This window comes from Magnolia sinica, chromosome 5 (genome assembly GCF_029962835.1).
Source record: "Magnolia sinica isolate HGM2019 chromosome 5, MsV1, whole genome shotgun sequence".
Taxonomy (NCBI): Eukaryota; Viridiplantae; Streptophyta; class Magnoliopsida; order Magnoliales; family Magnoliaceae; genus Magnolia; species Magnolia sinica.
Window position 1 is genome coordinate 10676651 of NC_080577.1, and position 11652 is coordinate 10688302.

The following is an 11652-nucleotide window of genomic DNA, read 5'->3' on the forward strand; positions in this document are numbered from 1 at the left end:
ACGCGCCATGATAAGGAACTGAAATGTTTTGACTTCTATAACAATGCTAAATTTTGGTACATTATAAAAAAACTAAATTAAATATTTAAAGATTTTATTTTTAAATAAAAAATAAGAATAAGTTAATAGTTGAGTTGGTAGAGGTATTCATAGTTGAGAGAGAGGTTTATGGATCAATTCTTGAAGTAGTAATAATAAATTTCTGCATAAAAAAAAGGAGATATAAAGCCCTAAAATAAAAGGAAGAGGAAATTCTAAGAGGACTTGATCAGGTAAGTTCCAACCCTCGGATGTTTTTAATTTTTTATTATGTTATTAATTTCTTCTTGATCTACACAATGGATGGTGTGAATCATCCACATGATCATTGTATGGGTATGTAGAGACAATTTTAACAACGTGATGCTTTATGATTTTAGATCTATTTAGTATTATTTTAAGAATAAATTTAATGAGTGCAGTTTGAACAAATTAGATTAAATTTGTATGGATCATATGATCCCTAAGACCAAAATATATAAGGGTCCTAATTTTTAGATTAATCTGACTATCAGATGAGCCATATTAGTCAGATCTAGAATTGTTTAATAAGAGAATCTTAGATTTTTTTACAAGTGTTGGTATTACTTGGCGTAGAAAGTCGAGATGGGCCATTGGTCTATGTGTGGTTAGATCCACACCATTCACCCAATGTATAGAGGCAAAACATGACAAGACTTCAAGAATCTGAATAATCTAATCATCCGATGGGCCACCTCGATCAAATAATTTCTGATAAATTTTATGATCTTAAAAAGAAAATAAAAGAAAGAAATATAAAATAGAATTTTTAATTATTTGATCATTTTGGATTTGGCCACCTAGGATGTTAATCAAAGGTAGGCCCCACCATATAATAAAAATATATGAATAATAATATCGTTGATATAATTGATAGGACCTTGAAATTCAAACCAACTTAATTACCCTGTAAAGTCTATATTACCAGACTCAGGTGAGTAACCCAACTTGTCTCATAATTCATTAAAATTAAAATAAATCATTTGTGATTATTTAATTGATTGATATACTGATTTGAGAATTTTATTATGATAATTGTATGCTAAATTCATATGTGAATATTCTGATCAAAACAACTATGCCAAATATGAAAAATATACATTTACATATCATCCATCATTCATTACATTATATAATGCATGTTCGATCCTAAGGGCCCTTTCTGAAAGAAATGTCAATCCTGCTAGAGCGTTACCAGATGCGAGCTATGCTCAAGCCTACCGAAAGGTGGAAGCCTACCTAACGGGTGGATGCGGGTTGACGACCTCCAACCTAAGCAGATGGACGATCACCCCATCTGATGCATTCATATATCATTTGTATCCATATTATTATGTATACATTTTTATGTTATTTTAATTGCTATGATTATGAACAATGCTGGGTTATTTCACTAAGCTTGGCCAGCTTACATTTTTGTTAATGAAAAAATCGTACAAAGGATCCATTAGTAGATGATGTAGCGCAAGAACCGGAAGGATCTACCGTACATGATTACAACCCATGTGAAACGTGACCATACTTATCTAAAGATGAAGTGACAACATTAAACAATTTCTAATTATGTGATTTATTTGTTAGCATAGTTTGATTAACATATAATACATATTAGTATTGATCTTTAGATTTTAATGAATTATTTAGATTTATTTCATTGAAACAATGTTAGTATGAAATAAACATAATTATAGTACGATGATATAATAAATGAATGGTTTTTAAGTTTTATTTTATTTTAAGGGTTGTAAAGATTTATATATGCCTGGTTGATTGGTGTTAAGTGTTATGTATGTGTAATTGAGATTATGGTGGAACTTAGACTGAATATAATTATTATCTCTGATTAAACTGATTAAGGAATTAAATTAGTACACTTTGTGCACGAGTTATGAACTGAAACTCGGGTCTGAAGGTGCACACTCCATACCCGAATTTTGGGGCGTGACAACTTCCGTGCTGACCGTCATACTTGGCATTAATGATAATACGACTCCACCTAGTCTATGTATAATCCGACTTAGCTCTGATCAACTTACTTCTCGAACATCCATAGGTCAGTTGGGGAAGTAAGGGGGCTCACTGTTGGGGGAAAGATGGACGAGTCAATAAGTTAGCTTATGGAATGCACCAACTCTACTGAACCAGCACGGGCCCAGTAAAACCCGAGTCTGATAAGGCTTTTACATCCAAAAGCAGGCTGACCATCAAGAACGGTAATGCAAATACAAGGACACTTAAAGAATGAGATTACGAGTCCGCCCAAATGGCTAGATATCGACTAACCCATAGGTCGGCTAGAGGTCAATCTCAGGCCAATTGTAACCCGATTAAAGGGCCCAGTGAAACCTGAGCTTGATAAGGCGTCTACGTTCAGAAACAGGCTGACCTCCAAGGAGGTCAATACAACTGTAAGGACACTCAAATAACACGACTATGAGCCAATTCGACCATAGATCAACCATAAGTTGGTTATAGATCAACCACAGGGCAAACGTAGATCGATTACTGCCCGACCATAGCTCAGTTATAGCTCGACCATTGGACAGTCATAAATCGGCCTACGTTCAACTACAGGTCGGCCCAACTAAAGGTCAACCCAACCATAGGTCGGATATAACTTGACTATAGGTCAACACTGTCTACAATAAAGTTAAATGATCATCGGGGTTCAACTAAGGCAAATGCTGATCTACCAAGAGGCTCGGTATTACCTGCTTTCACTATATCTGACACTTTCGCCACTTGACCTTTCCCCGAACAAATAGTCCGAAAATTTCTCCAATGGCCTGAAGATCTCTCCCAATATTTTTGGAGGATAAAGTCATATCCCAAGGATCTTGGACGACCGTAATCTCAGGAAGATCTCCGGCATATCAACGGTCCTAAATAAGAAAAACTTCTTACGATGTGATCTTCCCTCTTATATAATTAGGAGCATCTCTAATGGTGAAATGTATGCAAAATCTCCCACCCAAAACCCCTCAATATTACAAAACCTATATTCTTAGCCTGACTTTAGCATCAGGGGGTCCCCTGCTCTAGCCAGGGTCTCCTTTGTCTTCTTCCTGTGCAGGTACTCAAAGGTCAAAAAAGAGTAAACCAGATTTTTGCATCAACAAGTATTAATGCAATCCCATCTAATATGGCTAACTACTACTGTCCAAACAGGCTCTCATGGAACTCAGAATGACACTCTTAGATTACGACACTACACTTGACACGCAGAGGCCCATGAACATGAGACCGAGCCCTACTTTTGTTCACGATATGTACAAAGTGGGGCCATAATTTAGACGGTTTAGTTTGGATTACTTGTAAGCGATGTACATAGTTCTCTCTATAATAATTATGGTGATGACGATTGAGAGACATTGCATGATAATCTATGGTGCTTACGTCCTGTGTTCCAGCTACTCCGATAGAGGCTGAGAAAAAAACTATATAAATAATCAATTTTCTTTACCCTCATATCCATACCCACACCCATAAGTGAGAGATAAGTGAATCTCTCTCTCTCTCTCTCTCTCTCTCTCTCTCTCTCTGAAACATGTCTACTGAAGGAGGATCAGGAATGGTTGTAGGCGATAAGTACCGATCTCACATACATGGAGAGGGAGAAGAGAACACCCAATGGAGGTACGGTGGCCCACCTACCTTTGATCTCGTTGACAAACTTTTTGAAGAAGGACGTACCCAGGTATAACACTTCATTGACTCTTCGCTATAGTTCTTTTATTGTTGTTGTTGTTGGTGGCAGTGGTGATGATGGTGGAGGAGAAAACTAAGATTACTTGTCACACTTATCAGTGACTCTCTTTTGAGGGCCACTGGAATATTTATTTACCATCCAACTTGTAAATCAGGTTATAAAGATCTGGGCAATGGACCACACAGATATCAGCTTGAATCCTTGATACAAAACTTTTGTGGCTCGCATGAAGTTTTTAATGCTCAATCACCACTTTTTTGAATTTTGGAATCATGCCCTAAGATGAGCTGTCAAAATGAATGGGTACCGTAGATGTAAGGCATATGCATGGTGGGCTCCACAGTCAGGGATTCACCGAAGCCAGTCCCAAAATTTTCTGGGTGTATGGTCCAACTAAGGTATAGCTTACTTCTTGATTAGTTTGGATCTCGTAATCGTTTGAGACACCGAAAGAGAGTAGCTAACACTAACATCTCACGGCGGCTTAAGCAGGTACTCTGATCACCAATTGTAGGGCCTACCATGATGTAACTTACATCCATGCCGTCCATCAGTTTTGACATTTTATTTTATGTCATGATCCTAAAATTGAAGCAGATCCAAATCTTAGGTTGAACACACTACAATAAACAATGATTGAATACCCGGCATTAAAAACTTCTCGGAGGTCACCAGAATATTTATTTTCCATCCAACCTGTTGATAAGGTCAAAAGTACTTGGATGAAGTAACAATACAAATATCAATTTGATCCAAAACTTTTTGACCCATAATAAGTTTTTAATAGTCAATCGCCTACTGTTTCTGATGGTGTGGTCCACCTGAGATTTGGAAATGCTTCGTTTTTGAATCAGCCCCTAGAATGAGCTGTCAAAACAGATGGATGGCATGGATATAAACTGCATACATCATCGTGCTCCGCCAATCGGAGATTCCACCCAAGCCACTTAGCACGGCGTAGTTGGGCGCGGATTCAATCTGGTCGGGACCTGACCGGGTTCGTGCAGGTTGTGACCGTGGGGCCCTCTCGATCTATATATTTGTTGTATATCCACTCAATCCGTCTGTTTTCCCAACTCATTTTAGGAAGTGGGCCCAAAACTGAGGCAGGTCCACATCTCAGGTGGACCACAGCACAGGAAACAGCGGTTGATTCAACACGTAGCGTTAAAAAATTCCTAAGGCCCACTGTAATGTTTATTTACCATCCAACCTGTTGATAAGGTCAAACAGACCTGGATGATGAGAAAATACAACTATTAGATTGATCTAAAACTTTTGTGGCCCATAAGAAGTTTTTAATTGTCAATCACAGATATTTCCTATGGTGTGAACCATATGAAATTTGGATATAATTCTGGGCCCACCTTCTAAAATGATCTGGAAAAACGGATGAACTGCGTGGATATACAACACATACATCAAGGTGGGCCCCACGGTCTCTCCTGACCGAGTCAGGTCCCCACGTGACTGAATCGGCGCCCGGTGTTGTTGCACTTTCCTGTAATGCCTACTTATGCAGTTGTTGATTAATGATGCTTTAGGTCTGTAAATTAGCTTTTATATAACTGTATATTGAGGAACAAAAAATCGAATTTTTCTCCTCAAATTATGGTAACTGTTTTTACAGGAATGGCCAAAAGGATCATTAGAAGAAATCGTCCAAAATGCTATTAAGACATGGGACATGGAAATCTCTCACAAGACACGCTTACAAGACTTCAAAACCCTAAATCCTGAAAAATTCAAGTTATTCGTTAATGGTAATCCCATACCAAATTTATCTTCTTTTTTTTTTCCATCCTATTTTCTCATGAAGATCATTTGAATTCACATATTGAACATGAGTCTTTTGGTCATTCTTAAAAATAAATAAAAAAGCAAAGCTTTGTCTCAGTATCTTGTAACTTGTAAGGGTGGATTTAACAGGAAGAAAAGGATTTTCGGCAGAAGAAATAATAAAGATTGGGAGCTACAATGCGTTGTTGCAGAATTCTCTGCCGGAGGAGTTCCAATACTACAAAGTTGAGGAAGAGAGCTTCGAGTCGTCTCACGATGTATTCCGCGCGGCTTTGCCTCGAGGGTTCGCATGGGAACTCTTGAGACTTTACTCCGGCCCACCTGTGATAGTTTTCAAGTTCAGCCACTGGGGTTTCATGGAAGGGCCTTACAAAGGACATGGTCCTACTGGTGAGAAGGTTGAGTTCTCTGGGATGGCTGTTCTTAAGGTACACCCACATCCCATGTGCCTACTGTTGTTTCTTCATAAATTACTCATCATTACTTGTTGATTCCTCTCTCCCCCCCTCTCTCTCTCTCTCTCTCTCTCTCTCTCATATATATATATATATATATATATATATATATATATATATATATATATATATATATATATATATATATATATATATCACCTGACCTATTTACATGAGCACCATGCACACCTTTGCACTTGTGTCATGGCACATAATCTGAACGGTCCATGCGATGTGACACCCCCTTGAAACCTCACAAGCTCAAATTTCAGACTGATTTAGAACTTTGGTGGGCTATGACAAAAGGAAACAGTTTCCTCTCTCGATTTGCATTTCTCTTTGCTATGGACCGCTAGAATTTTGGATAGGCTGAAAATTGGGCCCATAGAATTTCAAGGGATGCTGCATCACGTGGACAGTTCAGATTCTGTGACATGACAAGTATGCAAAGGTGCTCATCGGGTGCTCATATAAGAAGGTGGGCAGGTGAGCACTCTTCTCTCCCTTTATACATATATACATATACCAAGTAATTGCCTATGCCTACGTGTCATTTACATGACATCCAACCCACCCAAAAGATTGACCCCACCATGAAGAACACCTGATGCAAAAATTAAGCCAGTCCACTAGTCAGGTGGGCTGCGCAAGTGCTTTGTACCAGATGCGCAGTTGTCCATTTTTTTCCAAGGTTGAATTTTGTGAATGTTGAAGTACCGTCCGTATATATTCAAGTGCTTGTTGAACTATGACAATATCGTCCAAATAGTTGTGTGTGAGACCTGATCACATAGATGGAGACAACTCTTAAATAGCAGGCAAATTAACTTAGCTTTTCATTTTATTTATCAATGACCTGCTCTTCTTACACCTGGCAAACATGTACCGGATTGGAACCGACCATCAGGTTGGCCCTACCAGGGGTGGGCAATATCTTAACACGCATAATAATATTGGATTTCTTTAATAGATTGTCCAATGAGATTTAGTTTTTCCTTAGGTTATCCATGTAGCCCATTTAAGATGGATGCAAATTGCGTCCAGCAGGGCATGCGTGCTTCACATGTGGAGCTTCATAAAGCAAAAACTCTGATAATTATAACCTTATCGGCCTGGGTCTCACACTGGTGCACGCACATACACTGTTTTTTTAATTGGCGCCGAATGGGGTGCGTCCCACGCAGCGCCCTGCTGTATGCAATCCGGTTCATGTTTGGGGTTCCATCAGGTTGGCCCTTCCTTGGATGGGCAATAGCCTAACATCGGCTGTACTGGATTTTCTTTAATGTACTGTAGGATTAGCATTGGTTTTTTTTCTTTTTTTCCTGTCCTGAGTCCGCATGGTTAGAATTTTCAGTTGGCTCATTCAGGATCAACGGCATTGCCAATGAAAAAGAACTCACAATGCAAAAGTAAAGGCTCCCTCACCAATTTTCCCATATATATACGGGGCGCCTTTTCATGGCATTAGATGAAATGAGTCTCACTTTCCATACCAGATCTACTGCATGAATGCAACGTGTATGAAATGTCAAGTACGGGTAAGCGAATTCTAACAAGAATGGTAATGACAGGTGGATGAGTCTATGAGAGCAGAAGAAGTGGAGATATACTACGATCCTGGGGAGCTGTTCAGTGGACTTCTAAAGGGGCCTCTCATCTCTTCTGACCACTCCTTGGCTTCTGCCTCCCTTCAAGCCTGTCCTTTCTTCAAGGGAGATTGATTATTTACATCCTTTCTCCTCTTTTCATTTCAAGTTTAGCTAATATCGCTTCTTCATAAAGACTTTTCTTTCAGCTGTTGTTACATCACGTATGTGTTATTTTCCGTCTGGGGAATCCCCAACACATCTATGGTTTGTGTACTTTTTGTTTTTGTTTTTTTTTTTTTCCTTTTCATCCTTTCAATAAAATAGTTCGTTTTAAATTCACGTGGTTATGAACCTTGTAAATGTACTGATTTTTGGGAAATCCATTAATCCTGATGTGTAACGTCAGCTGAGCGGATCGAATGGCATATACACAATTTGGTGGAGCCCACAGGCAATTGGGACGATTTTAATGGTGAGACTTCCATCTCAACTGTTTCCCATGATGTAGTCCAACTAAGTGTTGAATCGGCCTTAAACTATAGGCCCCGATCCAAACAGACACCAGACGGATGGAGTGGATCTCATCCGCATCAGCAAAAGTAAGGCCCCTGTAAAGTCACACAAGCGTTTTTATGGAGAGAAAATTGGGTAGGGAGAAAAAGTCATTGAGTGGAGAGGTTGCCTGTGGGCAAAACGTAAGCCTATGTTGGCTTTCGCGGGTGAAAACAGAGCCATTGGTTGGCATTTGCGGGTGAAATCGGAGTTGGCCCTTAAGCAGCAGCCACATTTTCACTTTCCTAATATACCCCAAACCTTAATTTAAAAGGGCTTCCCCCACATCCTTTGAATATAACAACTCCAAAATATCTAACAACAACTAGAGTCTTCTGTAAGTCTAGATGGTGGTGGTTTTTCTTTGCTTCTCTACTTAGGTGTTTCCTTGTTCTGTGTGCATCGGGCGCTCCACGTGGATAAAAAAAAAATTGTCAAAGAACATACACTGCTCCTTCCATCCATGGCACACTCAGCAGGTGATGCATCAATCAGAGCCATCCATCCAGAGATCATCCTACTAAAACTTGGTGTGTCAACTCAACATGGTCGAGTCGACTCGGTTCATGGCTATACAAGACTATTGTTTTATTGTACTACCAACTTACATAGAAAATCCGTTCAGGAATGAAGAGATAGATAAGCAGAAGATTGCCTTTTGAGGTTTACAACAATAACAACAGCTCCCAGACAATTTTCAATACACTTCCGAGGCATGGAAAGGTATCAGAGAATGAAAACTTTCAGGTGGAATGTGGGTTCCACCTAGTTCTGTATACGATATCCAATTGGAAGCGGATTGGGTGGTGACCCCAACACCACCTACCACTGTAGGGCTCACTGTGATGTATTTGTTTTATATCATGCCTTAAAATGAAGCAGATCCAAAGCTTAAGTGGACCACAGCATAGGAAAGAGTGGGGATAATGACACTCACCATTGAAACCTTCCCAGGGCCACCCTAATGTTTATTTGCCATCGAACTTGTTGATAAGGTCATATAGACCTAATGGATGAAGAGGGAAAAACAAATATCAGTTTGATTCAAAAATTAAATTGCAGCCCACTAGAAGTTTTTAATAGCAGCCATTCAATCAGTACTGTTTCCTTCCTGTGGCGAAGTCCACTTAGAGCTTTTTATCTGCTTCATTTTTTGGGCCTTTGCCCTAAAATGAGCTGGCAAAACGGATGAAAGGCATGGATAAAACACATATATCATAGAAGGCCCAATATGACCCAACACTACTTTGCTGGGTAGTGTTGGTGTCACCACCCAATCAGCTTCCTATCCAAGCCATTCATCAGGAGACCGTCAACCTGGATGATTGTACCTTGCTTTCTGTGGCGTGAGTCCCACCTGAGTTTTGGATTTAAATTATTCTTTGAATGTGCTCCGAACATTAGGAATTGCAACCGAATCGTGGTTTGGAATCCAACTACAAATCATGGGTGGACCCCACATCTTAAACATACTCTAGCAGTGTGTCTAACTTAAAACTAGTTGTATCTGAAACCGCCCTCTCAGGCCTTTAATAAGCCAAAGTTGTTAACATCCTCCGTAGGTGCGTGTGTTTGCACCAAATATCATAAGCTTTCATGACACCAAGTATCGTGAAATTTCATCATATATTTAGGGCAACAAAAAACACACATGTTGGACAGATTGAAATGTCCTGCACCCGTAATACTGGCCCCACACACAATCTAAAAGGGTTTTTATTATTTATTATTTATTATTTATTATTTATTATTATTTAATAATATTATTATTTTTTTAATTTTAACGGTAGGTGTTTCATCCCACATGTTCCTTTTCGTGTGGCCCATTTGATGATCAATCGGGCTGTTTTTGGGGTCATAGGAGAGCATCAAGGGCGGTCATAAGTTACGTCGGGTCATGATTCATGTATTATATCCACTGGATTCATCCGTTTCTTAATTCCACTTTCCACACGAACGAAAACATGAGGCAAATCCAATGGTCAAACGGACTATGCCTTCGGAAAAAATGGGGATTGAATTTCCACCATTAAAAACTTCTTGGGGCCCCAGAAATTTTTGATTAATTTGATTTTTAAACCTTAATACACCTTGATTAAGGTTATGAACGGGTTAACTTGTGAATAAACATCACCGTGGGCCTTAGGAAGGTATCAAAGGTGGGAATCAATATTCCCATTAAATGATTTAGATTGCATGCTCAGTATGATTTTAGAGAAAGGCCCACTATCTGGGCCTACGGCCTTCCTACTTTTGCAGCCCAGTAAACTCACCAGGCCGGAGATGGGCTTCTATTTGCCTACAACGGTTCTTAGAATCCTTAGGCGGTTTGCTAATCAAGGCTTGCACCTGGCTATTTTTCTTATGGGCCATGCTAGAATTGACCTAACCTACCCCATTACTGTATATTCAAATTTCAATGGCCTAGGGTATGGGCAAGCACTGAAAATTTGGATAACTTCTATAAAATTTTCACAGTATAAACCGTTCAAATCATGAAACCTAATTTAGATAAATCATTAAAAAAATTAACTAAATGGTCCATGTAATGGGAAAATCCGGTCCGACCACTTTCGAGAGTCAGCTCAGCTCGACAAACAACCGATCCGTTCCTGCGTCACCTCACAGATGGAGATTGGCATCGGCTCCTGTGGGCACAGTCTTCGGCAGGGTATGACTAAGTTTTTGCCCGCCTACACCCACCAAGACTGGATAATTCAGTAAGGCCAAGGGACCATCAAGAACAGATAGACCCGGCGAAGGATCAGTTCCAAGCTGTAGCTCGGATCAATTTAGTCCAGATCTAGCTCGACTCAGACCGTCTTCGGTCGACTGGCTGAGCTCCGCTCAGATTAGCTCAGCTCGGATCATCTCCTGTCCATCGACAAAGCTCGGTTTAGATGAGTTCAGCTTAGGATCCCCCTCGATAATGCACTATTCGAAAATAACCGCCAGCGCCCGCCTTTTGCATAACTGTCCTCCGCATGAATCATGGGTAATGGCCCATATTCATCACTCGCGCACGTCCCACCCAAGGGCTAAGATCGCACTTAAATTGATACAAAGCCCTACCCTATAAACACCATAAATAAGTGGACCATCAACAGGAGGAGGTATGAAAAAGCTCTCGCCCCAAACCTCTCCATATGACTAGACATAGACTCCTAGCCTGACTATGGCATCGGTGGATCCCCTGCTCTAGCCTGGGTCTCCTTCGTCTTCTTTCATGTGCAAGTGTGAGGAGGTTTGGAGGAGGGCGTTCAGATTCTTGCATCAACAGTCCACATTTTGAATCTGTGAGCCCAAATTTGTGACATACCTGATAATTAATATATTTTAAGAATCAGCACAAAAATTCATCAATGTATTTCTTAGTAGGTTACCCGCCCATAAAAAAGATAAGTAGTCTGTAAGTTACTGGGCCCACCAATACCCAACTGATCACCCGCTCTAAAATAAGGTAAAAGCTTCCTCTCTGGAAGCA

General features: G+C 39.9%; 1 protein-coding gene across 1 annotated transcript; it reads left to right on the forward strand.

Annotated features, from left to right (window-relative positions):
• Positions 1 to 3562: 3562 nt before the first annotated feature.
• Positions 3563 to 8059, forward strand: LOC131245421 (pathogen-related protein-like). Its single transcript, XM_058244876.1, has 4 exons — positions 3563 to 3757; positions 5400 to 5532; positions 5699 to 5997; positions 7599 to 8059. Exons 1-4 carry the CDS (start codon positions 3608 to 3610, stop codon positions 7746 to 7748), a joined length of 732 nt encoding a protein of 243 aa, XP_058100859.1. The 5' UTR covers positions 3563 to 3607; the 3' UTR covers positions 7749 to 8059.
• The last annotated feature ends 3593 nt before the right edge of the window (positions 8060 to 11652 follow it).